A 27,321-nucleotide genomic window follows, 5' to 3' on the forward strand; every position below is an offset into this window, starting at 1 on the left:
GTTCTGGTTTCAGTGAAGTGAGACAGCACTCACACAAAAGCCCCCCCTGTGCCCGCAAGGGCTCCGCTCACTGGTTGAGGTAACTTGTGAATGTCACCAAGTTGACAGGTTGTCACGGGTTAGAAACTCACAGGGAGCATCCTTGCCACAAGATCGAAGTTGGGTATACTCAATGGTTTTACCAACCGGAGGCTCCAAAAGAACTGAAAGGCCTCCACATGAGAAAGTATTTTCCTATCTGGGTATGTATGAAACACACACTGAAAACATGGAGTCCAACCATGTGAGTGGGCATTCATTTTTTCTTGATAGGCAAGCTGAGGTCAGGCAGACCCCTACTAGTTATACAAGGATACCATTGAGATTTGAACTTGCAACTTCTCAACAAAAGGTGACGTGCACTAGCTGCTCCCACCAGACAAGCGGAGCCCCGTCGGTGAGTGGCCATTCATTTTACCAAGAGTGGGGAGCGGCCTATTTTTCTAGCATTCTGTGTGAAAGACTGTTTGTTTCACCCTCGTTTCCATGGGTGAAATACAAGAGCATTTGTTTACACCCCCGCGCACCAGAAGCCACTTTCCCATATAAGGTATGTCAAAGCAGGAAAGTGATTCCCCATGGGCGAAGGTTTTGATAGAAAAAAAATATTTTTTGCATTTATTATGTGGTTAGAAAACTTTGTTTCAACTCCACAGACCCAAGGGGGTAGAGTAGTTGGAACAGGCCTCGGCTGTTAGACGGGCAGTCAGGGTTAGACTCCCGCAGGTGTAATTTCCCTTGCATAAGCTGAAGCTGGTGGCTCCCTGGGGTCAACGGGTGTGCCCGCACCCCCCCCCCCCCCCCCCTTTCCTTTAGAATCTTTCGAGGGCCGCTTTCATAAGAAAGGGCATGAAACAAACGTTAGGGTTCAAAACTCCTAATCCCAAGGCAGCTCCTCCTTTTCAGTTTGGTATGAGCAACACCAGAGAGAGAGAGAGAGAGAGAGAGAATCATCAATCACTATAAGATAAAAATAAGATATCGATGAGCGTCTTTGATGAGGGGTGCTTTAAAACAAAAGAATCGCATTGGACCGAGCTGGATACTCAACGCCACAGTCTTCTGCGAGTATAATCATAAAGAGCCCAGATGAAGTTCTTGGTCTTTTCCTCTTCAGGCAACTTCAGCATGCCAGCAACGGCTGCATACCCCGTGTGGTGTTTGATTGGGACATCTGCTTCTGTTCTTGTCCCCAACACTTGTTTGACGCGTTCAGGGGGTGACAGAGCCCACTGCATTGCCCAGATAGCAAGGGGCCTCATGTAACAGATAGACCTGTACTCATCTCCACTCGTCCAAGCTTCGGGAGTTTGAAAGGCAAAGCTGCACAGGCATTAAAATTGAACATTGTTATCACAAGCAGCTGCAGAAGTATTTTACCAGGAAATTAAATGGCAAATCCAACAATGCACACACACACACAAGCTTCTTGAACCTGTCTTATCAATCCAACAATGCACACACACACAAGTAAAATGACGTTATCACATTAGCAACTATGCTAGCAATACAGACTTGTCTTGCGCTTTAACGATTATTATTATCGTTATAGTTTCTTTCATAATTACTGATGAAGCTGTTGATCAGGCTTACTCTAAACCACATTTGGTTACCAAGGGGGCTTTCAAATCTTCATCAATCTAAAGGAAGATATCATGTTATTTCATCACCAAGAATGAAGTCTTTTCTTTGTCTTTTTCCTTTTGGGGGTTCAGTTTCCGTACCATAACTGATGCCATGAAGGCTCTTGGCTTTGAATCAAGGATTTAGCACTATGTAAGTCCTTTAGTAGCCAGATTTTGTGCAGGCTTTTAACTTTTAGTCTAGACAGGTTTGCATCTCAACTTTAGTCTTGCTCTGATACAAAGCGGCCAAGGGGGCAATACCTACAGTGTTGTAGCAAGGTGATTAATACATGCAGTTTTCATATTCTTGATTTTTAAATTTAGCCAAATTTAAGTACATATATGTGCACAGGCCCACCAACTATTATAATATTTTAATTTTTTTTGTTTTAATTCTTTCTAAAGATGTAATAAAATTTCCAAAATATTGCAATAAATTGGAAATTTTATAGAATAAAAATATTCCATGATACTTTTGAGAAGCATGGTCTGCCCCTCCCTAGAACCCTAGAATATGGGACCACATTGGTATGATTTTTTTTATTTATTCTTAAGAATCCCCAAGATATTTTTCCAAATTTTTATGAGAAACCCACTCATTGTTAAATTCACCCAAGAAATATATATATATATATATATAGATATAGATATATATATATATATATATAAATAATCACATGTACAAAGAGAAGGGATGGCGCCTTCACAAGCTGCCAGTGATGGAATTACCCCAGTCCCTTTTGAGACCAAACAGCTTCATAGACTCCTTGTGCAGTTCTAAATGCTTGCTCTTCCATGCCTTCCTGAATCATGCTAGCAGCTACAGCATATGTCACTCCTGGCCACACCTCTCTTGACTGCATTGCAGTTGTATCGATTTTTCCATCCGGTAGCATCCCATTAATGGCCCCTCGCTTTCCATCTTTGAATCGTAACACGTTGAAGTCATAAATCATCTCATGTGCCATCTGTGATTTGCTTTTTTCCACAACTGGTGCAAGACCACACGCCCTTGCATACCTATGAACACCGAACAGATTAATAGTCTTCACACTACATGTTTGTATTCTAGTTTTGACAATGCTGCAAACTTGTCATCAAGTAGAAATTCAGAAGGTGGAGTGTCATATAGGAATCAACAGCATTTTAACCACAAGATCACCCTTTACCAAGAAAGTTCTTTATCTACTATACTAGGCATCTAAGTAAAATGCAAACAAAAGATAGTCTATTGAAATAGAGTTGCCAGCCATGAAGAAACATTAAAATAAGTTGAGGTACATCTAAGTAGTAGAGATTTCAACCCTGGCCATCCAATTCTCGCCTATATAAGAAACACTGTGTCCTGGTTCTGACCTGATATAGACAACTGAACTATGTGCACTGCTGAGTATGGATATGATAATGTGCCATTTATAATTCCCACTCCTTGAATTATATGTAAATACTAAGGACACCAACAAAAAACTCCATCTGTCTTCCTTGAACCATAAAATAAATGACAAAAAAAATTCAATTCTTCTAAATCATAGTCACCAGTATTGGTCATGACAATTTCTCCCCGGGGTTTTTCAAGAGTTGGGTTTTCTCTGGAAAGTCTTGAAATTTTGAAAATATAAAAAATAATAAAATAAATAAGAAACAAAGGTTTTGTATTAATTTTTCTTGCTAAAATAAAAAGAAACAATTGAAAAGGTCTCAAAATACAAAAGAAACCAAGAAAAAAAGAAAACATAGGTTTAAAACATATAAAAATATGAAAAATACAAAATATCTCGTGAATATATCACGATAATGTCACGATATAATTTTTTGGCAATATTTTGAAAATATCATGACTTTTCCCGATATTATCAGTTTACCTAAAAATACTGATAATACCGCAATATTTTCAAAATATCGATGATATCAGTGACCACATTCTAAACTGTCACACGGGTACTTCATTTATCCCCTTATATGTTAGTCGTGTTGAAATCTTCATAAAAATGGTCATACCCGCAGCCATATCCATGTGAGATAGCATCGAAAGAATAAATACACATGATCCATAACATGCAAAAATCAAAATAGTTATTGATTCTAGATATTTAGAAAATCATATGGACATGAAAAATAGCAAGACATGAAACTATTATATACACGAGACTGAGAACTAAAGCCATCCTCCATACCAATGTCCAGCCAACTGATCCGCCTGAATAGATGAGCCTGAAACACCACCACTGCTGTCGTAATTGAAATAGGAACCATTCCACAATGTTTTTTCATAAACATTTTTAGCTTTCTCAAATTTATTCAAAAAATTCTCTTCAGAAATATCATCTCCAACTTCATGTGCCATTGCAGCAGCAGCCTGCAGTGCTGCCACCCAGAGACCCCCTGTGTAAGCGCTTACACCTGTTACACACCATACATCATAAGTCTGATCAGGAAAACCTTCATTCTCAATCATCCCATCCATATTCTTGTCAAACTGCTCCATGTAAGCCATGGCCATGTAAACTGACGGCCAAACAGCACGACAAAATGACTTATCACCAGTTGCAACAACATCTCTGTATACTTGGAGTACAAATTTTGGATTCAAGTCTTTCCATCTGTCTGTGTTGTGGATATTGTAACTGTTCACTTCAAACCAGGGGTCATGCAGTCCAAGATCATGGGGAACAGCACCAAGAGCCTTTCTTGCAACCCACTGACCATTAGATAGCATTTGCACTTTTTCAGGATCATTTATCATTACTGCTGCCGCAAAGTCTCTCTGGATGCTTAGTTCAAGCTTTGGAAATGTCATGACTAAAGCAAATGATGCATAAAAATGGACGTCATAAGTATTCCACATAAGATACTCAATCCCTTCAAGATATAAGAACTGCCCAACATTTTCTTCTCCATTTTGAAGCAGTGAAGGTCCAAATGCTGAGTTTGATATCTGTGGATTACGCATCTGTTCAAGGATGACACCCATCCTATCAAGGATATCAAGTGCAGTATCATGATTGCTGCTTACCAAGTTTTTAAAATTGGATTTACCAAGGGAAAACTTTTCATCTACAACAGAAACATGATTCTGAACAGGAGGATTGCCATCTGCAGAAATTTCTATATTTAGATTCACTGAACTGCACCACATTAAAAAAGAAAAAAGTCCACGACCAAAAGTATATAAGAACATAATAAATACCTGTCCAAATTGTTCCTCCTGCATTAAGATAATAGAGCTCATTGAAGAGGGTGACAGGATACCTGTAAGAAAGACGGAACTTTTTTACATTTGAAGTATATGAATGATAAGGAGATGCAACTTAAGGAACCTACCAATCAGGTAACCTTTTATCGTGAAGAATAGGGCTCTGCCACTTTTCAATATGAGATTCCCAGTTCTCATGTTCTGTTTTAGGAAAAAAAAAGAATGAATACAGACATCCAATTACAAGCCACAAGCTCAGGTTATGCTTTGCATTTTGACATATTTTCTGCTCATACCATGTATAATTTTAATGAAATGTGAAAGAGAGATGGAAAGGTGTCTCCATCCTCAACAAGAGTACGAATTCTGAGTTCTTGTCTTTCTATGCAGAAAAAAATAAGGAATTCAAAACCAAGAACACTTGGTTAATATGGACAAATCTAAATATTTATTAAGAATCAAATTACAAATACATTTGATCAGCAGATTACTGCAACACTATCTTTATACGTTCAGTTAAAATTTGTCCAACAATCTTGTGCCTATAAAGTTTTTTTATTTTTGCAATTCGATTGTACCTGCAGCCAAATAGTCAATATATGACTACCTCAGTATGGGTCATTAGACTCTCATTACTTCCTATAATTTGCAAATGGTTTTGACCCTTGATCTTCACATCCTTTACTGAAATAAGTAGTGCATGTTTTCAACCTTAAGGGTGTGTTTGATTGCCCTATATCTGAAGTCTGAACAAGGGTTTGAGATCAGAGGATTTCATATCCAGTTTGGGAGCAGGGCGGAGGTCCACTATAATTACATTCATGTGTGAGCCCCATAGTGAGATTTGTCATCATATCTCAGATCTGGTATTCAAACACATGCTAAGAGAACACGTGTTTAATAGAAATAGGCCCAGGTAATGAACAGATCAAAATTCTTCAGATGATCAAGAAGTCGTTTAGTTTGTCCTGAGAAGATCAAGCTCTGAAGTTGTTTAGTTTGTCCTGAGAAGATCAAGCTCTGTCGAGAGGTGGCCAGCTATGAAAAATTTTAGCATAGATCATCAAATCTTTTTTATGCAAATTGAGAAATAAATAGAATCTAACTCATATTCAAACTGCTCAAAACAGAAGATGGATGGAAGCAATGAATGAGGAGATGAAAGCTCTGCATTAATGTCAAACTTCGGAAATTGTGGAAAGGGCTTCTGACAAGAATATAGTGGGATTGAACTGAGATTATAAAATCAAATATAAACTTGATGGGCCTGTTCAAAGGTGTAAGGCACGTCTAGTAGTAAAAGACTTTACTCGAGCATGGACTTGATTATGAAGAAACATTTAGTCCTATTGTAACTGTGGGAACCATTCACATTTTATTGTCTCTTGCAGTTGATCAATGGCTGAATTCATAGTCAATTAGACAATGCATTTTTGCATAGGGAACTCAAAGAATAAGTGTACATGGAACAACCTCAAGGATACAGTGAAAGAAATCCAGTTGAATATGTATGCAAATTAAAGAGAGCATCGTACGTGTTGAAGCAGACTCTCGTTCGTGGTTTGAAATTTTTTTCTTAGAGATTCAAACTTCAAAGGCATGAATTTTATAGATCAATCCTTGTTCATTCACAAAGGTAAAGGCTACAAGACAGTTCTACTCATTTATGTAGATGATATCATTGTTACAGGCAGTTCCAGAAAATCAAGGATATATTGAGCAAAAGATTCAAAATAAAAGATCTTGGTAAAATATTGTTAAATTGTACATATATATACATAAAACTGTATATATATATTTATTTATATATGTATTTATATATATATATATATGCATATCATATATATTGTATATATACAATATATTGGACAAAGTCAACCATACTTGACTTGATCCAACGACTAGAAATCTAGCTAGTTGGAAAGGTCCTCTCTCTCCTTTCTTTTCCCTCTCTCACTCTTTCTTTTAGCTCTCTTTCTCTCCCTCTTATGTATATAAATAAGGGTTCTCCCCTTTGTAAAAGTATACTTCTTGCACACTTGTGATATTGAATAAAATATTATTTTTTTATATTGTGCCTTCTTGTGTGTATTCCCTTTGTGTGATTTGTGAGTCTGTTCCTTAGTGAACACTTGTGTACTTATCCACTTAATTGGTGGACTTATTGTTTATGATTGAATATTCTTTTATTGTTTACATGGTATCAAAGCTTGACTCTTTTTTTGTGATTCTCACTGAAGTGCTCTTGTGTGAGCCATTGGTGGAATGTTTGTGAGATCGTGATTGTGCAAGTGCTTGTAGATTGTGATCGTGCATCTTTGAAGTTCTCAAGTGCTTGTGTGACACATTTGTTAAGTCCCAATATGGCGAAACACACAAGAGGGGGGGTGAATTGGGTTTTAAAATTATTTCGCTTTTTACACAAACGGATATAAGGAAGTCAAGGAAAGTGATGCGGAAGTAAAAGAAATAAGCAAACTACAACACAAGGTTTATAGAGGTTCGGCCAAACCCGGCCTACGTCCTCTTGGCACTCTTGCCCAATCCACTATACCCCTAGCTTCACGGTGCTAGGAACCAATAACAATGGTTTTACACTAGTTGTGAAACCCAACCATGAGCTCTACCGACTCATCATAACTCTATTAAAAATAAAGTGTAACATATATATATATATAATATTATTATTATATTTTTTTTATCTTTATTATTTTTCTTTTTCTTTATTTTTATTTATTAAATATCTAGTTCAATTTGAACTAGATATATTGTTTAGTCAAGTTCCTAGTTGGAACTTGACTACAATATAGTCATTGGACCCTTGTCCAACGACCATATTTAGAGTCGTTGGAAAAGGGTCCAACGACTCTAAGGAGAGCTCAAAATGAGCGCTCCTCCTCCTCCTCCATTTTGTATAAATAGGGGTGTTCCCCCTCAATAATGTAATTCAATGCTTCTTAAGCATTTTTGTGTATAAATAAAATATTATTTATTTTTCGTGTGTTCTTTCATTTATACCCTTTCAAGGGTCATGCTTGTAGTGTCTTCAATAGACACTTGTTTGTGAGTTCTTCGTGCATTTATGGAAGACCACCATTTCATTACATGGTATCAGAGCCGCAGAGACCTAGATCTTGAAGTGTTTTTGCTTCGATTTTCGTGCCTCATTTGCAAAAGGTGTTTCATCACCTTGTTCTTAACTCAAGAAGATTTGTTTGAAGAAAGGAAGACTTGCGCTACAAAAAAAAATTGTTATCCTCTCTCTCTCTCTCTCTCATATATTCCTCCCTTACCCTTGTAAAAAATGAATGACAATGATAAGATCACAATCATACCCATGAAGCTAAATGATACTAATTATGTAATGTGAGCTTTGATTATGAATAATCACATTTGGGAAAAAGGATTATGAGGTATAGTGGATGGTTCCGATTCGGAACCTAAACTATCTCTTACCAAGAAAGAAGGCGATAAAGAGGTTCCTCTAACGGAAGAGGAGAAGAGTAAGGAGTTAGCCACTTATGAAAAGAAATGGAAAGAGTGGAGGTTAAGGCATACAAAAATTATGTCATGGCTAATTAATAGCGTAGACATTAAAAAATACTCTAGTCTTGCCAAGTTCGAACATACCGATAAGACTTGGGAGTACCTTAAAAATATGTATTCCCTTAAAGATATTGCGCATGCGTGCAATCTTCAAGACAAAGTTTGGATAATGACTCAAAAAGATAAAACCATCTGAGAATATTACAATGAGTTGTCCAAACTTTGAGAAGAATTGACCCTTTTAGAGCCAAAATGGCATTGTCCTAAAGACATTGAGTTTCGTAAAAAACAACTTGATATGGAGCATTTTTATCAATTTATAAATGGTTTAAGACCAGAATTTAAGTCGACTAAATCAACTCTTCTTCATCAAAGAAAAGTTCCCTCTATTGTTGATACTATAGAGGAACTAACTATGGAGGAAAACATAATTAAAAAGAATATTCCAAAACCAGAAGATGATTCCGTCCTAGCTGTGTCTAGACCGAGCAATCATGTGCGCTCTTACAGGACACCTCACTTCAATAGACAAAATGGGGACTTTGACAAAAGAAAAGTCATTTGCCACCATTGTCATGAACCAGGGCACTACAGGCCTCAGTGTCCTAAACTTCGAGAATTAAGAGAAAAGAGAGCAGCAACTGTTGGATCGGAACTTAAAGATCAAGATACACCAGTCTCTTTGGCTCAATTAATGGAGATTCTCCAACCTCTTATCAAAAGAGCTTCTTCCTCATCTGAAGACTCAATTGGAGCAGTTGTTTCATCTTTCACCGATCTAGGTAACTTTCCTTGGCTTTTTTATTCTAGTGCTTCCTTTCATATGACCCCAAATGATAATAGCTTATCTGAATGTTTCAAAAATAAGTCAAGTGTGTCAAAAGTTTTTACCGTTGATGGAACCTCTCTTGAAATAATAGTAGGAAATTTTGAAAGGGTTCATAAAACTAAGATTTTTTTTTATTCCAGAAGTCAGATATATTCCTAAACTAAATTTAAATCTTTTATCTATTTCTCAAATAATTGATTATGGATATAATGTCTCCTTTTCATCTCATGGTTGTTGGGTATAAGATCGCCAGTCAAAAAAGCTGATTGGGGAAGGCCATAGAGAAGGAAGACTCTATTACATGATTTTTTTAGAATTGCCTAAGAATATTTTTTGTTATAATATTCAGAAAGTAGAGTTAGATTTGTGGCACAAAAGACTCGATCATCCTCATATGGCCAAAATCCAACATTTTTCTGATCTTGAAAATTTTTTTAATTCTGAAAACTTTACTTGTAAAGATTGTATTCTTAGCAAAATGAAAAGATTGCATTTTTTTTATAGAACCTTTGTTTCTTCTATACCACTTGAATTAGTACATTCGGATGTTTGGGGTCCTACACCAATTATTTTGAAAGATGGATTTGCATATTATATCATTTTTGTTGATGACTTTTCTAGACATACTTGGATTTACTTCCTCAAACATAAATCAGAAGTCTTTTCGTACTTTCAAACATTTCATAACATGGTTAAAAATAAGTTTCAAAATGATATATTCATTTTTCTCACATATTCAGGGAGAGAATTTATGTCCCAATAGTTCAAAAACTATCTAAGTTTACATGGCATTACACATCAAAGGTCTTGTCCATACACACTACAACAAAATGGACTGGCCGAACGTAAACATCGTAATATCATGGAAACAACTAGGACTTTATTAATAGCTAATTATGTTCCAAAGGAATTTTGGGTAGAAGTGGTCCTAACTGCTACCAATTTTATTAATCGAATGCCATCTTCTTCCTTGAAAAATATAACTCTAATTGTAAAACTAGTGAATCTTTCTCTGGATTACTCTAGATTGAGAGTGTTTGGATGCAAGCACTTTGTTTTTACTAATAAAAATGACAAACTTTCTCCCCGTGCGATTCACTGTGCCTTTTTAGGATATGTCAATAATAAAAAAGGGTACAGGTGTTTTGATTTTCAAAATAAAAAACTATACGTATCAAGAAATGCATCTTTTTTTGAAGAAGAAAGCTTCTTTGATTTTGAAAAACCTAAGGAAGTCACTGAATATTCTTTTCTAATAGATTTGACCTCAAAACTTGTTGAATGTGATCTTGAATGTGACTTTGGCAATGATCAAAGTACTATTGATCTCGAACACAATGACGATAATAAAGGACAAGACCATAGGGATGTTAGTTTACAATATTTTAGGCGAAGAGAGTCAAATATTCTATGTGCACTAGAAAAATATTCCGAAGTATCCACTAGTAAGTCATCCCGAGTTTCAAGACCTCCTGGAAAATTTATGTCGTACAAATCATTTTCACCAACATATAGGGCAATTATTGTATTAATACACTCATACGAGGAACCATCATCGTACTCTCAAGCAAAAAATCGTGTAGAATGGGTAGAAGCCATGGAAACTGAGTTAGATGCACTTAAAAAGGCTTCTGCTTGGACTTTTCAAGATCTTCCTCTAGGTAAGAAACCTATAGGCTGTCGATGGGTCTACAAAGTTAAAACCAAGAGTGATGGAACTCTTAAGAGATATAAAGTCTGATTAGTGGCCAAAGGCTATGCCCAAGAATATGACATCGATTATGAGGAAACCTTTGCTCCAGTCGCTAGTATGACAATTGTTAGAACCTTAATTGCTTTGGCTTCTATTAGGAAATTGCCCATATTTTAGATGGATGTCAAAAATGCATTCATAAATGGTAAGCTAGTTGAAAAAGTATACATAGAAGTCGCACCTGGTATTAATATTCCCAAAGGTAAAGTTCTTCGCTTAGAAAAAGCTCTTTATGGTCTTAAAAAAGCACCAAAAGCTTGGTATAACAAGCATAGTCAGGCTATGCTCAATATTGGTTTTCAATCATTTTTAACTGACACTGCTTTGTTTATTGAAAATTCTGATGCAGGGATTATAGTGCTTCTTCTCTATGTGGATGACATGATCATCACCGGAGGCGATAAACAGGGAGTTGAAAACATTAAAAAACTTCTTAAAACTCATTTTGAAATGACTGATTTAGGTTTATTAAGATATTTTTTAGCAATTGAAGTGGCTTATTCCCTTCGGGAGTACTTAATGTCTCAATCTAAGTTTGTTTTTTATATTGTTTTAAGGTCTGGAATTACAGATGATAAGAAAGTTGACACTCCAAAAGTTGTCAATATTAAGATAAAAAATGATGTTGGAGAACCTCTTGAGGATCCTACTCCTTACAGATAGATTATCAGAGCACTTTCTTATCTTTCAATTACCAGACCAGACATAGCACACATTGTACACATAGCTAGCCAGTTCCAACATGCTCCCACCACAGTTCACATGGGAGTCGTTTTGCGTATTGTTAGATATATTAAGTCTTATGTTTCACAAGGACTTTTTTTGTCTTCTACCTCCTCACTAGATCTAATTGCATATATTGATGTTGATTGGAGAGGTGATCCCAATAAAAGACACTCAACTACTGGCTTTTGTGTTTTTCTAGGTGAATTGTTAATCTCATGGAAATGCAAAAAGCAGCAGAAAGTCACCCTCTCATCCACAAAAGCTGAATACCGAGTCATGACAACTACGACCATGGAAGTAGTTTGGCTCAGACGTCTGCGTGCCGATATGGAAGTTGAAGCAACACAAGCTTCACATATGTACTGTGACAATAAAAGTGCGATCTATATTGCAAGCAACCGAACATTTCATAAGCGCACCAAACATATTGAGATGGATTGTCACTATGTCAAAGAAGAATTTTTGCATGAAAAGTATTGAATTTTGGTTATTAGGATGACCAAGTCGTTTGTGCCATAAATCCAAGTCAATTTTCTGAACATTGCAACAAAAGGTATTCTTAGGTATTTCCAAAAAGTTCATGTAGTAGAGGTCTCCTTCTCTATGGCCTTCCCCAATCAGCTTCCCGAAATGGTGATCCTGCACCAAACAGACATTAGAAGATAAGGAGACATTTTATCCATGGTAAGATATTTGAGAATCTAACAAAAAATTTAAGTTTAATTTGAGAATATACCTTACTTTTGGAATAATAAACCTTTTAGAATTTTGCAAAGTATTTTCAAAATTTTCAATTCCTTTTATTTCAATAGATATACCATCGATCGTAAAAACACTTGATACACTTGAGTTGATAAGACATTCGAATAAAATATTGTGATTGGGGGTCATAAAAAAAGCACCAAAGTCAAGAAGTTTTACCGAGATCAAAAAAAGAAGAAATTATGACTTAAATTAATGCTTCATTTTAAGAAGATACTCTTTTAAGGAAAGGTTAGAGAATCTCCATAAGTTGTGACATAGATACAAGTGCATCATGAGATTTGTTAGTTTCACTTGATTCTTGAGACAAACCAACCGAATCCACCTTTTCTTTCCTCTTTCTAAATCTAGAACATTGAGGTTTAGTATGTCACGACTCATGACAGTTATAACAAATAATTTTTTTCTTGTCATATTCATTGCCTTGTTTTCAATAAGGTTTGTTATCATACTCATTTTTTTGTTTCCAATGAGGTGGCTTGTAAGGGTGCATGTAGTTTTCCAGTCTAGAGACGGCTAAAACGGAGTCATCTTCATTTTTCAAAGAGTACCCTCTTAGCCTATTCTCTTTCATACACAACTCTTCAATAGTGTCAACAACAGAGGAGATTTTTCCTCTATAAAGAAGAGTCGATTTGGTACTCTCAAACTCCGGTCTCAAGCCATTTATAAATTGGAAGAAATGTTCTGCATTAAGTTGTTTTTGTCAGAGTTCTATATCTTCTGGGTAATGCCACTTAGGCTCAAGAATACATAATTTTTCTCCAAGTTCGGAAAATTCATTGTAGTATTCTCTAATACTTCTGTATTTTTAAGTCATTGTCCGAACTTTGTTTTGTAAATTGCACACATATGCAATATCCTTAAGGGAATACATATTCTTAAGGTATTCTCGAGCTTTGTTTCCATACTCAAATTTTGTGAAACTATAGCACTTTTTAATATTGTATCTAGTAAAATCATCAATAAAGACAACATAATATGAATATCCTTCTTTAGACATAATGGGTGTTGCCCCCCATACATCCGAATGCACTAATTCAAATAGTATCTTAGAAATAAAATTGCTACGTAGATAAGAAAGAGAATGCATCTTTCCAAGGATATAATCATTGCATGTAAATTCTTTTTTATTACAATTTTTTTCTAAAAAAGGAAAAAAAATACAACTTAGAAATACTAGGGTGACCAAGCCTCTTGTGTCTAGTACCAATATCTTTAGATTGGATATAATTACAAAATGATTTGGATGACAAAGACAAAAAATCCATGTAATATAGGTCTCCTCTTCTATGGCCTTGCCCAATCCGCTTTTCAAGACTAGAGATCCTGCACATAGCAATTGATTGGTTAAAAAGAGACACTACATCCAAAATCGATTTGAGAAATGAAAAAAAGATTTAAGTTAAGTTTTGGAATAATCTTAATCTTTGGAACATAAAATTCTTTGCCTTACTAAAAACTTTTTTAAGGTTTTCCATCCCTTCAACATCTAATTGTAAAACCTGTAAATTTTTTAGAAATTAAATAAATAAAGAATTAGCTTTACCTTTAAGTTAAAAATGTGTTTCTACCTTTTTAATGTCAACTTTAGATGTTTTATACGCTTAATTATATTATTCTGACAAAGAAGGGTAAAATGGTCATTTCAATCATTTTTGAAGGTAAAATATCATTAAAATATAATATTGTCATGAAAACTTATTGTTTTAAAGAGCATAAAATTATTGGAGTGTTTTAGAGGTGTTTTGAACGTAACAAAATACATTTTAATGATTTTTAGAACAATTTGATGACCCATCCGGAGACCCATCCTTCCCTTGTGTCCGATCCGGAGACCTATCCTCTCCCTCAGCTTCACCCCACGCCATTGGTTCAGAAGAAAATAAGGGCCCTGGTAAGCAATCAGGAAATTACCAATTTGTCTAAAAGAGCAAATTCATATACCTCAGCCCGCCGTCGACGAGGGGGCAGAACTGTTAAAATGTATCATTCAACATTTGTAATATATATATATTATATATATAAAGCATAATACATATTCATATATGGTATATATGCATATGTATTATCCTAATTATATATATAAAATATATATTTTTCTATTTATAGGTATAGGGGTAGTTTAGACATTTCACTATTTTACGCATATTCTATTGGGAATATGTTTGTAATTTTCCTTTTAAATTTATTTTTTATTTTTTCTTTTTTCGTGGTTTGCGCAACCTTGGGTGGCTCCCCAAAGAGTCGTTGGGGAGCCCCCAACGGTCACAAATGTGACCGTTGGGGGCTCCCAACGACTCCTTTGGGAGCCCCCTAGGTGGCTCCTTTCTTGTGTTATAAATAGGGGTCTCCCCCTTTGTATTTCTTACTTCTTGAGGGAGCTTATGCTCCATTGTAATGGGGTTTTTACCCCTTCTCCATTATTCTTCAATGATATGCAACTTATGACTTTATGTCATATTTTTCCCTTTTTATGGGTTTTATGTGTTAGCACATTATGTGCTTATGTTGTTTCCCTTTAATGGGTATATTTGCACTTCACGTGCATAGATATGGGTTCATTATTGAACCCAATGTATTTCAAGTCACTTTCTAACATGGTATCAAAGCGAGGTCACGATGGGGTTGTCCTTTGGTGCAACGGAAAGCGTGTCGCTCAAGAAATTGTGAAGTATTCATTGCTCTTCCTAAAGTATTATGCTTTTGAAGTTATTCGGTATGTATCCCTTTTCTTAAAAGTATTATGCATTTGAAAATATGTTTCTTGCATATAGTTTGTTCATTTAATGGTCATGATAGTTGAATTATTTCTTTTCACATTTTGTGTGCTCATATATTTTGAAAATATCTCTTTTTAAATTTGGTGAAATCGTTTGTTGTCCAAATATAAAATTCGTGTTTTTCGAACTACTCATCGCATATAATAGTAATTTATGTTTTTAAAAATTACCTTCAATTATGTGAGATTTATAGTTCTTATATAAATATTTCATGATTGACCTATAAGTTAACTTTTAAAAAATTATATATATGATTTCTTGCTAAAATAATGATCTTTGCTTAAAAAATTTTAACTCTCATATGAACCCTAATTTGATTCGAGTTCCCCTCTTGATTATGGATTTTAGTGCATTTTTGAAAAATTTGATATAATCATTATATGAGAATCTCTGACATCTAAAATCTTTGTTGAATCCTAAAGTAGTTCTTGTTAATAATGACTTATAAGAACTCCTAAAAAGTTTTTCAATGTTTCTTTTTTGAAAAATTATCTATGATAAACCATTAGGAAAGATTGTTTTAAAAGGAATTTCCCACATAGAGTGCATAGTTCATCTATTACATCCTTTTTGGTATAAATGATTTCATTTTTCATCCTTATAAACTTGTTGGTTTGTATTTTTCATAAGGTTTCGAAACCTCTTAATAATATCTTTAAAGATGCCTACATTGGCCATAATATGGTTTTCTTTGTCCTCAATTGCACTTATCAAGCATGTAATTACATAATTAAAATTTGAGAATTTCAAGCATTGCTCTTTTTATAAAGTGCATACTTGCTCACTTTTGTGTATTTTTGTATTTTGTGCACATTTGCTTCTCAAATATTTTGCGCTTGTATGCATTCCCTCTTTTTTATGATATACATGCCTTAGTGCATGTTTGTTTACACCTTGGTGTGTATTTGTTCAAGTATTGTATGAGTGCATTCGTGCACATCTTTTATAAAGTCTTGTGTGCTTACATGTGTATTGTCTCTTCGTAGACATTTTTTGCATTATGGAGCCTTTATGCACATTTCTTTTGTGAAAAATATAATGAATTTAGATATTGAGTTCTTGTTAAATCATTGTAAGTGCTTATAGCACTTTGTATGTGTCCGCATATCTCATCACAATCAAAGAATATTTTAAAATTGTTGTATGGGATTTAATTCCAAATCTATAAATTTTCAAGTGTTTTTTGAATATTCTTTCCTTGAGTATTGTGTTAAAGCCTTCTTTGTGAACCATTACGGTTCTTATGATTTCTTTGATTAAAAGCTTGATTGTCTTGATGAATTCTTTATGTTGTTGTGTTTGTTGCTTAATAAGTCTTTTTTGGTACAAAGACTTCTTTTGAAGATTAAGCATAATTCGTGTTTATGCAAAATTGTTTTGATGGATTATATTGGACCTTTGATTCAATTTGTTAATCGGTCCTCTTGGTAAAAACTTTTATTTGGAAAATGATTCTTTATGTGGTTACTGCCCTTTTGTGGCACTTATATTTGTCCATCACATGTTATTTAATGCATCATTTATTTGGCCTTATTTTTGTTATATTAGAGATGTTTGTCGAGGTGAGTTATGGGCACCTCGTGTTGTATCATTTTAGATTGTCCACCTTCCATATTATAGATGGTTGTTGAGGTGAGTTATGGGCACCTTGGGACTCTAAAATGATTTGTTATTTGATCTCTAATTCTGAGTGTGTCACTCATTTTTTCTCTTGTGGCCATTGATATTATGGATGCCTCTAAGTAAATGTGATGGACATGTGGTGTTTGAAACCTTAAATGTTTTTAAGGTATATTTAAAATCAAGGTGTTTTGGGATTATAGCCCAACCTTTTATTTGTTTAAGAATCTTATGAGTGCACTTGCACATTTGTGATTCTGTATGTTGTGCTTGTTGTGCACATGTGTTCTTGTGTTTTTTCACAAGTGTTCTTGGTGTGTGTATGTTCACACATTTGCTCTCAAGAATATTATTTTATCGATTGTAGTATCTTGTTGAAGATACTTTTTACATGCATTTATTTCAAAATGTTATTGTTATGAGTATTCTTTTTTTTTTAAAAGGAATATTGTTTCATTCGAGGTTTTATTTATATGTTGTCATTACAAGCTTTATTGCCTCAAAAGTCCTTTCCTTTTATGCCCATTATCTAAGTGTCATCATATGTAGACAAGAATTTTATTACACCTTCGTGTGTTTTTAGCCCTTTGTTGGCTTTTGCTCTCTTGGTCTAGTAGTTGAACACACTTGTCTTGAGTGTTATCATATGTAGACAAGACACGTTGATGCACACCATCGTGTGTGGTCTTAGTCCATGTTGGCGTTTGTGTCCTTGTTCTAGTCGCTTAGATGTATGCCCATGGTTGGCTTATTTCACTCATTTCAAGTGCCATCTTATGTAGACAAGATATGCATTGTGTTTTAGCCCATGGTTGGCTTATTACTCTTGTTCTAGTAGCTGAACATACTTGGTTTTAAGTGTATTTTTACGTAGACAAGAGATACTTTTTAGTCCATGTTGGCATGTATTCTCTTGCTCTTGTCGTAGATACACTTATTTCAAGTATTATTATATGTAGACAAGAGGTTCTTTTACACACCTTTGTGTGTGTCTTTGGCCTTTAATGGCTTTATATTCTTGATCTAGTAGCTTATACACTTGATTTATGGGTTTTGGAGGACTAATGAGGAAGATGTTTGTAATGGATAAACTATTGTTGAAATTTGCAAAATTTCATTCATGACTTGTGTTTTTCAAGCAAATCATATTTTTGATATGCATATCAAGTTGATTTCTTAGCATTTAATCTATATATTAAGTGCTTATTGTTTTTGTCACCCTTATATGCAAAATGTGTATTAAGTATGTCTTTCATAAATGATTTTAAAACCTTGTGAACTCTTGGGTTTATTTTGCCTAAAGTATGCTTGGAGACTTTGTTTCTCTTGTTTAGCACTTCATTACATGTTTGAAGCATGATCATTAATGAGTTCTTTGAGTATTAATTCATTTCATGATAAGTATATGCATATGCTCTTTATGGCTTTTTTGGGCCCTCATTCAATAATGTTTATGTATATCATGCCTCTTCGTAGGCTTATTGTGGTGTCCCTTAGTGGACCATTTTGTTATTCCCCATTATGGGGTTATATTTGTCCAATGGTGGACCTTATGAATGCATTATGCATTCTTGCAATTTACTTTTACATATTTTTTGTTTCCGCTCATTTTGTTTTAACATGATGTATGATTTAGAAACTTTTGGTTTTCTAAATTTTTTCGGTTCATGCTAAAGTAACCATCTTATTATGCATAAATTTTTGCACCTTGTTAGGAATGTTCTTTTTTTGAGTAAAGTGCAAAGATATTGTTTACTTGTTCTTTTGTTGTTTTTTTCTCAGGATCCTGAAGATAAGAGGAAAAGAAGTACCTTGGATAGAAGGTGCTCATCGATAAAGACATTGGAGGAAGACATTTACAATGACATTCGTACTGAAGGCTCTTGAAGCTTTGAGATTCTCCTTGCCGTCTTCAATCTTTTTGTTCCCCCACGCAAAGCTTGAGGGGGGGTGTTAAAATGTATCATTCAACAATTGTAATATATATATTTTATATATATAAAGCATAATACATATTCATATATGGTATATATGCATATGTATTATCCTAATTATATATATAAAATATATATTTTTCTATTTATAGGCATAGGGGTAGTTTAGACATTTCACTATTTTACGCATATTCTATTGGGAATATGTTTGTAATTTTCCTTTTAAATTTATTTTTTATTTTTTATTTTTTATTTTTTCGTGGTTTGCGCAACCTTGGGTGGCTCCCCAAAGAGTCGTTGGGGGCTCCCAACGACTCCTTTGGGAGCCCCTTAGGTGGCTCCTTTCTTGTGTTATAAATAGGGGTCTCCCCCTTTGTATTTCTTACTTCTTGAGGGAGCTTATGCTTCATTGTAATGGGGTTTTTACCCCTTCTCCATTATTCTTCAATGATATGCAACTTATGACTTTATGTCATATTTTTTCCTTTTTATGGGTTTTATGTGTTAGCACATTATGTGCTTATGTTGTTTCCCTTTAATGGGTATATTTGCACTTCACGTGCATAGATATGGGTTCATTATTGAACCCAATGTATTTCAAGTCACTTTCTAACAAGAACCACCTGCGCCGCAGCCCTCTCCCTCTCGTCGCCTTTTCCGACCCGTCGCTACCGGCGAGCACAACCACCGGCAACAGCACCACCTCCCCCGACCAGCCCTTTTCCCCCCCTGTTCCACCTCCTTTCTCCTCCCCTGCTCGCCTCTCTCCGACCTCGCTCTTCGGCAGACCGCAGGCTGACAACCTCCGTTTCCCAGCAACCCTGACTGTCGCTCGCCTCCTTCCCTCGTCTTCTTTTGTTCGCCGGATCCCCCCCCCCCCCCCCCCCGCCCCGTCGGCACCCTCACCAGACGCCTGCCGACACCCCTTTCTCTAGGCACCTCTCCTCCTGCAGGCGACCCCCGAACCCTCTCCCTGTCCCACGACGCCACCACTGACCCACCTGTTGCCTGAATCAGTCAGCTTCACCCCGACCGGATCCTCACTCCAGACCCCCAGCCCCGACCCCCTTTTCGCCTCTCTTCTCGACACCGACGACACACTGTCGGCATCCACCCCGCCTCAGCGGAGGTCACCTGACGCCAGAACCCCCGTGCGCCATCTTCCGCTGGCGATACCCTCCGCGTCCGGCCCTCGCAAGGCAGGGACGCAATCTAAAACCCTCGACTACCGGATACTCTCTCTCTTTGGGTCGCCGGAGGCAGACGAAGCTCGTCGGTGCCTTCCCCCAACCCTCAAACACGATTAACTTCTCTCTCTCTCTCTCTCTCTCTCTCTCTCTCTCTCTCTCTCTCTCTCTCTCGCACAGGAAGCTCGTGAGAACCTGAGTCACCGGAGGTAGACGAAGCTCCCACCGCACATCTATCTCCCTCTCTCTCTCAGCGGCAGGGAGGAGGTTTTCACGCTTTGGGAGATCTGACACAGGCAACGAAGGAAGCCCCCCTCGATGAACGACGATTCAAGGTATTTTTTATGTACTTTCGCCAAATTCTCCTTTTGTTGGCGTTTTCATGTCGTTTCTTTTCAAAAAAAAACCTTGTTTTTTATACATTTTTAGGTCGTGTTTTTTTATCCTATGCATAACTGTTTAGTTACACACTGTCTGTCCCAAGCCCGGATAATGGAGGAGGGTTGCGGTAGGCCAGTGACAGCCAGCGTAAAAACGTAGTCACATCCTATGAATATGAACCAATATGCGAATTTCGTTGGGGCGTTCCCTACTAAGCGACGCTCTGTACTCTATAGGCCCGAAGACAGTGATAAGTGGGCAAGGGTAGCTAGGACATTGCCCAGAAGCGAATCGTTAAACCGGCGCCCGGGAGTGGGGTCAAATAGGCAAGGGTTCCCGCACTTTGTTTGACGGGTGAGGGTAAAAAAGATAGTTCAAGACCATAAAATTAGGTTAGCCACTTGGAACATAGGGTCTTTAACTGGTAAGTTGGTAGAGTTAGTAGATGTTATGTGTAGGAGAAAGATTGATGTTTTATGTCTACAAGAGACCAAATGGGTAGGTGAGAAAGCAAAAGTGATATAACCTTGGGGATATAAGATTTGGTATACAAGAATAAATAGGAATAGGAATGGAGTTGGGATTGTTATTAGGCGTGAGTTTATAGATAATGTAGTTGAGGTCCGTAGGAAGGGTGATAGGATTTTACTTATTAAATTAGTATTTTGTACGGATATTATTAATATTATTAGTGTTTATGCACCTCTAGTAGGTTTAAATGATTCCATTAAGCGTCAATTTTGGGAAGATTTAGATGGAGCAGTACGAGGGATATCTTATGGAGAAAAGTTTTTCATCGGCGGTGACCTTAATGGACATGTAGGCATTAGTAGGGATGGATTTGAGAGTATCCATGGAGGCTATGGTATAGGAGAAAGAAACGAAAGTGGAGAAAGGATTTTAGATTTTGGTGTGTCATATGATATGATCTTAGCAAACACTTGGTTTAGGAAGAAAGAGTCTCACCTACTAACATTTAAAAGTGGGGTTAATACGAGTTAGATAGATTTTTTCCTACTTAGAAAGAGAGATAGGGGTTGTTGCATCGATTGTAAGGTTATACCGGGAGAAAGTGTAGCTACACAACATAGAGTCTTAATTTTAGATCTTAAAATTAGAAAATGCCACAAAAGGGAAAGACATAGGATAGATCCTAGAATTAAGTGGTGGGCATTGAAAGGAGCTAAACAAGGAATGTTTGTAGAACAGGTAGCTAAGGAAGCTAATTGGTGTCTCGAGGAGGATGCAGAATCAATGTGGAATAAGATAGCGGGTTGCATGCGAAAGGTGGCTAAGGAGGTATTGGGTAAGTCTAAAGGCAGTGCACCGCTAGGTAAGGATACATCATGTAACGCCCCAAAATCGTGGACTTGAAACCTTTTATGAAAAAGGTTGAAAGCTTTGAAATCAATCATTTATCAGAATTTAAAACAGAAGTTCAGCGGAAGATCAGGTTCAGAACAGCAAGTCCCTAGACCTTGGGCGCATTACAACACAAAAGCAGACTACCCCTTACAAACCGATTTGCAATTCAAATATATATATATATATATATATTTGATTGAAATGAAATGAAGAACCAAGTTTTGGTAATACAGTTTTAGAAATCCAGAGTTTAAATCAGAAGAAATGCTTTCAAGAAACTTCATACCACATCTATCAAAAGTATCCCCAGGAGCGTAACGTCAGGAAAGGGCCTTGCCTTGAACGCATCGCATCATCGTGCTATCGCAAGCTGTATAACCTGTTCACCACCTGCCCATGAAATGGGTCAGTCCCACAACAGACTAGTAGGGGTGCAAAGGACAAGAAAGAACAAAGGATGCAATAAGCAAGATAAACGTTAGCTCAAACAGGAACAAGCAAGACTAGCAGATCTAACCAAATGTGTTGTGGAGTAAGCAAAGCTCTAGTAAAGCAAACAGCTAAATACAAGAGCAGGAAGGATCATAGTGCTAAACAAGCAACTATAGCGATCCCACAGATTCTAAAGGTGAAGAGTAACTAACTCTATCCCACAGTCAAGCAAAGCAATTGCATAAGACAAGTATTCATAACAACACTCGTAATACACACAAGTACCATTACATGGTTCTGTCTATCGGCAAGTAGCTATGATAAGCAATCATGTAGTAGTTATATCACAATATGCAATAACTAGCATAATGCTAGTATTATAAGTAATTGACTAGTATGAGAAGCTAGTCAATACATAGCAGAACTGCGCAAGCAGTTTAACCAACTAGAGTAACGCCTCAACAAGCGTACATAGCTCAACGATTAGCGTACCGAACTACCGAGCTAACAAGCAAGCAAGCAATGCATGTCACAACATGCATATCTCATGATCATGTGTATAAGTTATATTTTGTCTCATTATTGAGCAGGTCGTTGTGGGTACGCACAAGAAAAAACGTAGAAACAACCGAAATCGATTCGAGGGTCCATTATGTAATTAAAAAAAATTATTGTTTTGGACCCGGGTCGGGTCCGGACTCGACCCGAGCCCCTTTTCTTTAGGGTTTTAAAATAACCCGACTCAGGATCCCGAGCGCCGCAACACCCCCCTTTCTCCCCCTTCGTTTTCGGGTGGATTAGGGAAACCCACCGGGGTTTCCCCTTTCATCGCCCCCCCTGAAGCTTTTAAAAGCTCTGCAGGAGCGCAAAGGGAGGCACAGCCCTTCGCCCCCCCCCCCTGTGTCGCCTCCTCCTTCTCTGCGCTCGCTGTCGTCGTTGCGCCCCGCCGCCGACGCCGGCCACCGCCTCCCAGGTACGCCGTTCTCTTCTCCTCCCTCTTCTCTTCCTCACCCCCCCCCCCTCTCTGTCACCTCGCCGGGAGGCCGACAGGCGGCTCACAGCCCCTGCCGCGGCCTCCCACCTCCCTTGTGCCCATCGGGGGCCCGACAGGTGGCCTATGGGGCCCCTGTCGTTCCCTTTTTTTCCATCTGGGATTCGCTGGAGTGCCGGCAGGGGACCGAGGCCCCTGCGACACCCCCCTCACCCCTGTGGGTGATAGGGAAACCGACGGGAGGTCGATTGCTCTCCATGTCACCCCCGTCCCGAGCCCTCTCTCTCTCTGGCAGGGGTTAGTCCCCCTTGCCATCTCTCGATCACAGGTAGGCAGGGGCAATGCCCCTGCCGCTTCATGTTTCCCGGCAAGCAGGGGCTCGCCCGCTGCCTCTGGGGTTTTGGCGCGCAGGGGTAGTGCCCCTGCCGCCTGCCTGTCTCGGCTGGCAGGGGCAATGCCCCTGTCACCCTTTTTGTTTTGCTGGGCTGGCAGGAGCTCGCCCCCCTGCTGCCTCTTGGCTTCTGGGAGGGCAGGGGATACCCCCCTTGCTGCCCCTTGATTCTCAGCACGCAGGGGCTTGTCCCCCTGACACCCCCCGTCCTGAGCTCTCTCCCTCTCTCTCTGTCGGCAGGGGTTGGCCCCTTGCCGCCTCTCGACTGTCGGCAGGGGCTAGCCCCTGCCTCCGTGTTGCTGTCGGCAGGGGCTCAGCCCCTGCCGCTTCATGGCTATCGACAGGGGCTGCCTCCCCTGCCGCATCGATGCTGCCGGCAGGGGCTGGTCCCCTGCCGCTTCGTGGTTGTCGGCAGGGGCTCAGCCCCTGCTGTTTCGTTGCGGTCGGTAAGGGCTCAGCCCCTGCCGCCTCGCTGCTGTCGGCAAGGGCTCAGCCCCTGCCGCTTCGTTGCTGTCGGCAGGGGCTCAGCCCTGCCGCCTCGTTGCTGTCGGCAGGGACTGGCCCCCTGCCGCCTCGCTGGTTTTTCTATTTCTCCGCATGATAAATAGAGTAGCGCTGAATTCTCATACTTTTGCAGACATCGTATCGAACCCCGCTCTGGCTCCGCGGCCTGAGCCTCGTATCATCTACACGCAGTTGCACGACATCCCGAGGTAGGGGAAAGTCGCACGAGGATTTTGGATGAATAAAATAAAATAAGACTTCTGAGATAGAATAGTTATTTTACATACCTGCTTATCTGAAGAAGTATTTAATTTATGAATTGCTAGTTAATGTTTTACTCGTTCTGATTCTTTTGAAACTACATGTTTAGAGTAAACTCTATGGGTAGACTCATTCTAGAGAGAATCAAGTAGTTTAATTGGTATACCTGTTTACCTGTAGGACTTCTTGACTTGTGATTGTCTGTCCTGCATGCTTATCCTTTTGAAACCGCATACTTAATGCATAGACTCATTTCTGGAGAGAAACCCACTGCAATTACTATTATAACCAAACCTTAAGGCAGGTATGGTATAAATTTGACGAGAGGTCATGGAGAACCTTGAAGTAGGAACTCAACACTTTATATAGATGAGTTAATGTTGGCCTCCACAGGCCAAATTTCTCAAAAGAGCAATACATGTCATTTATGAACCAAAAGAATCATAAAACATTATATGTTGCCCTCTCATCGTAGTCGTAACTCTAGGGAGGTACAACCGTACTTTGGACAAGTACGGCCCATGTGGGTTACGATGGTTGGAGGATGAGGTTGTAGCAACCTCGATGCGTGCAATTAGCACAATGCTGAGATCACATAAATGGTGATCATTCGCCTTCACAGGCAAGATGCTCGAGTGGGTCTAATAGACCAGAGCATGTAGGATGGGGCGGCGGTTAAGAAACCCCCGTCGTACCCATCCGATCTTCACGGTTCATCAAGGGAGAAGATGGATGGTACAAAGACTACGATGGACAGGTTGTTAACAACCACCCCACGGGCAAAAGACTCGATTTCCCCAGTCATCGGAGTTAAGGGAATTGGGATTACCATAAATTATCCTAGGTGGTAACTCTCAGGTACTTCTACAGAAGTTGGATGCATCCATGGGCCACGAATGCCTTTGGGGATTTACTCTTTTGGTCATTGACCGTCCCCTTAGGAGCGGACTCAGTCAGTCATCCGGGTTAATGAAAATACCCGACATAATAAACCCCCGGATCGGTCTCGCCTGTTTCTACGTTTCGCGTCTGTGCGTACCCACAGGCCAGTTAATATCAGAACTTAAAGAATATCGTCATGAATAGTTGTAGATGATTAAGACTTGCACTGCTGGAAATGCTTCAACTAACAACTTTTTACACATATTACACTTGTTAGAATAGATTACAATTGTATTGATTGCTTCAATATCATAACTGCTTATCTCATGAATGTCCTGTTTTATTTTCATTCTACTTATCTGTTCGTGCACCTACAGGTTTGTTATGAAACTGACCCATTTCATGGGCAGGTGAGGAGTAGGACTTCACTGGCGGCCGATGGCGTAGTGCAACATGGATCAAGATTTATCTTCTTTCTGCTGGCGGCTTGGCTCTGGGTCTTTTTGGAGTTTTCTTTAGATTTATTGAACTTTGGAACAAAATGCTCATTTTGTAATAAACTGCAGATTGCCTTATTTCTTAAATTCCTTTAAGTTGTTGTACATGTGAATGATGATTTTCAGCTAACGTACCTAGGATTGTTGACTTGTGCTCCTTTCTAAATATCTTCCGCTGTCGTTTTTAAAAGTTAACACTTTAAATCTTTGAAAGGTTTTTCGATAAGGTTTTCGAAATCACAAGTCGAAATTTTGGGGCGTTACAACTTGGTATCAGAGCCAGATCAGAAAGAGGTGAATCTTGACTATTGAGCATCCCATCGCGCTGTAAGTAAGTCTTTGATATTTTATAGCATGTTTAGACTAAATTATAATCTTGTTTTATTCGTAGTACCGTCAGATAGATGGATCCTTTTACTGGTTCTAGTGGTAGTCGCGGTAGGGGCACGCGTAGAGTACGTGGCTGTTCCGTAAGGGAGAGGGGCGGACATGGGATGTTCGAGGCTAGTTACTGGGCTAACCACCCTCCTCTACCCATTTTTACGGATGAGCAAGGCTTCCCACTACCGATCGCCTACCAAATACCCTTGGCAACAGCGTGGGCTGAGGTGCATACTCGAGAAGGTGGTTTCGCGCCTTCACACGTTCGGGTGCACCATCAGACACCACAGGAGTCATCGGGAGATTTTGTTCCCCCTAAGTTAGTAGAGGAGTGTGTTTTCTGCGGAGAATCAGGACACACCATGGATGCTTGCCTCCACAAGGCCGAGCATGTCGGCAAGATCGCAATTTCGACTGCAGGCGAGCAACCGCCACCTCCAGCTGACCCAGTGGGCGGTGTATCACCCACATACACGTCTGCGACGGATTCTTCAAGTTATAGTCTTGGCTCACCGGAATATACTCCGGCGACGCCTCTCTACGGACAGGAGACCTCCTACGGGGAGCCACTTCCCTTCACCCCTAAGCGCAGATTTAGGCGCACAGGCAATAGAAGGGAATATCTTAGAAAGTACTCTAGCCGTCCCTAAGAGGAGGTAGCACTTACCCAGTTTTGTTGGAGTCTGTGAACTCATTTATAATTACGGAATAGAACTTTTGCTTATGTACCAGCACAGCTGGATTCTAAATATTTGACTTTCGTAATAAAGATCTATGTTTTTGCCTTTGCTCCTATACTTATGTCTACTTGTACGTCTTCAGTATTTTTTACCTTAATCTTGGTTGTTTTTTAAGGATGGCGGGAAACTCAAGCTACAGCATGGCCGATGAGTTGCGTGAGCAGAGGGGATTCATGATAGATACCCTCAACTCCTTGGCTGAGGCGATTCGTAACCAGGGTCGCCTCCATCAGGATCCGGGTTCTCTTGTTGGGAATACACCAACCGCCACGTATGAAAATTTTCTAAAGCTTGACCCTCCTACCTTCTCTGGCAAGGTTGACCCTGACTTGGCGGAGAGTTGGGTCAAAGAGGTGGAACGGGTGTTCCAAGTGTTGTCCGTCCCTGACGATAAAAAGACGATATGTGGGTCCTTCCGATTGAAGGACGACGCTCGCGAGTGGTGGGACACTACCCGGGAGGTGCAGTTTCCAGGCGCAAAGGTGATTTCCTTGGGAGG

At 38.7% G+C, this 27,321-nt stretch overlaps 1 protein-coding gene across 4 annotated transcripts in view; it reads right to left on the reverse strand.

Moving 5' to 3' along the window:
- Positions 1–974: 974 nt before the first annotated feature.
- Positions 975–27,321, reverse strand: part of LOC149847484 (uncharacterized) — a 76,563-nt gene continuing 50,216 nt past the window's right edge. For all 4 annotated transcript variants that reach the window (XM_089997043.1, XM_089997045.1, XM_089997044.1 and 1 more), the window contains 5 exons: positions 4,986–5,058; positions 4,852–4,913; positions 3,839–4,757; positions 2,394–2,684; positions 975–1,362 (listed from right to left, as the gene is read on the reverse strand). In XM_089997043.1, coding sequence (XP_089853169.1) covers positions 1,086–1,362; positions 2,394–2,684; positions 3,839–4,757; positions 4,852–4,913; positions 4,986–5,058 — 1,622 coding nt within the window. In that variant the 3' untranslated portion in view covers positions 975–1,085. The remainder of the gene's footprint in view (positions 1,363–2,393; positions 2,685–3,838; positions 4,758–4,851; positions 4,914–4,985; positions 5,059–27,321) is intronic.

Source organism: Nuphar pumila, chromosome 2 (assembly GCF_984573655.1).
Source record: "Nuphar pumila chromosome 2, dmNupPumi1.hap1.1, whole genome shotgun sequence".
Classification (NCBI taxonomy): Eukaryota; Viridiplantae; Streptophyta; class Magnoliopsida; order Nymphaeales; family Nymphaeaceae; genus Nuphar; species Nuphar pumila.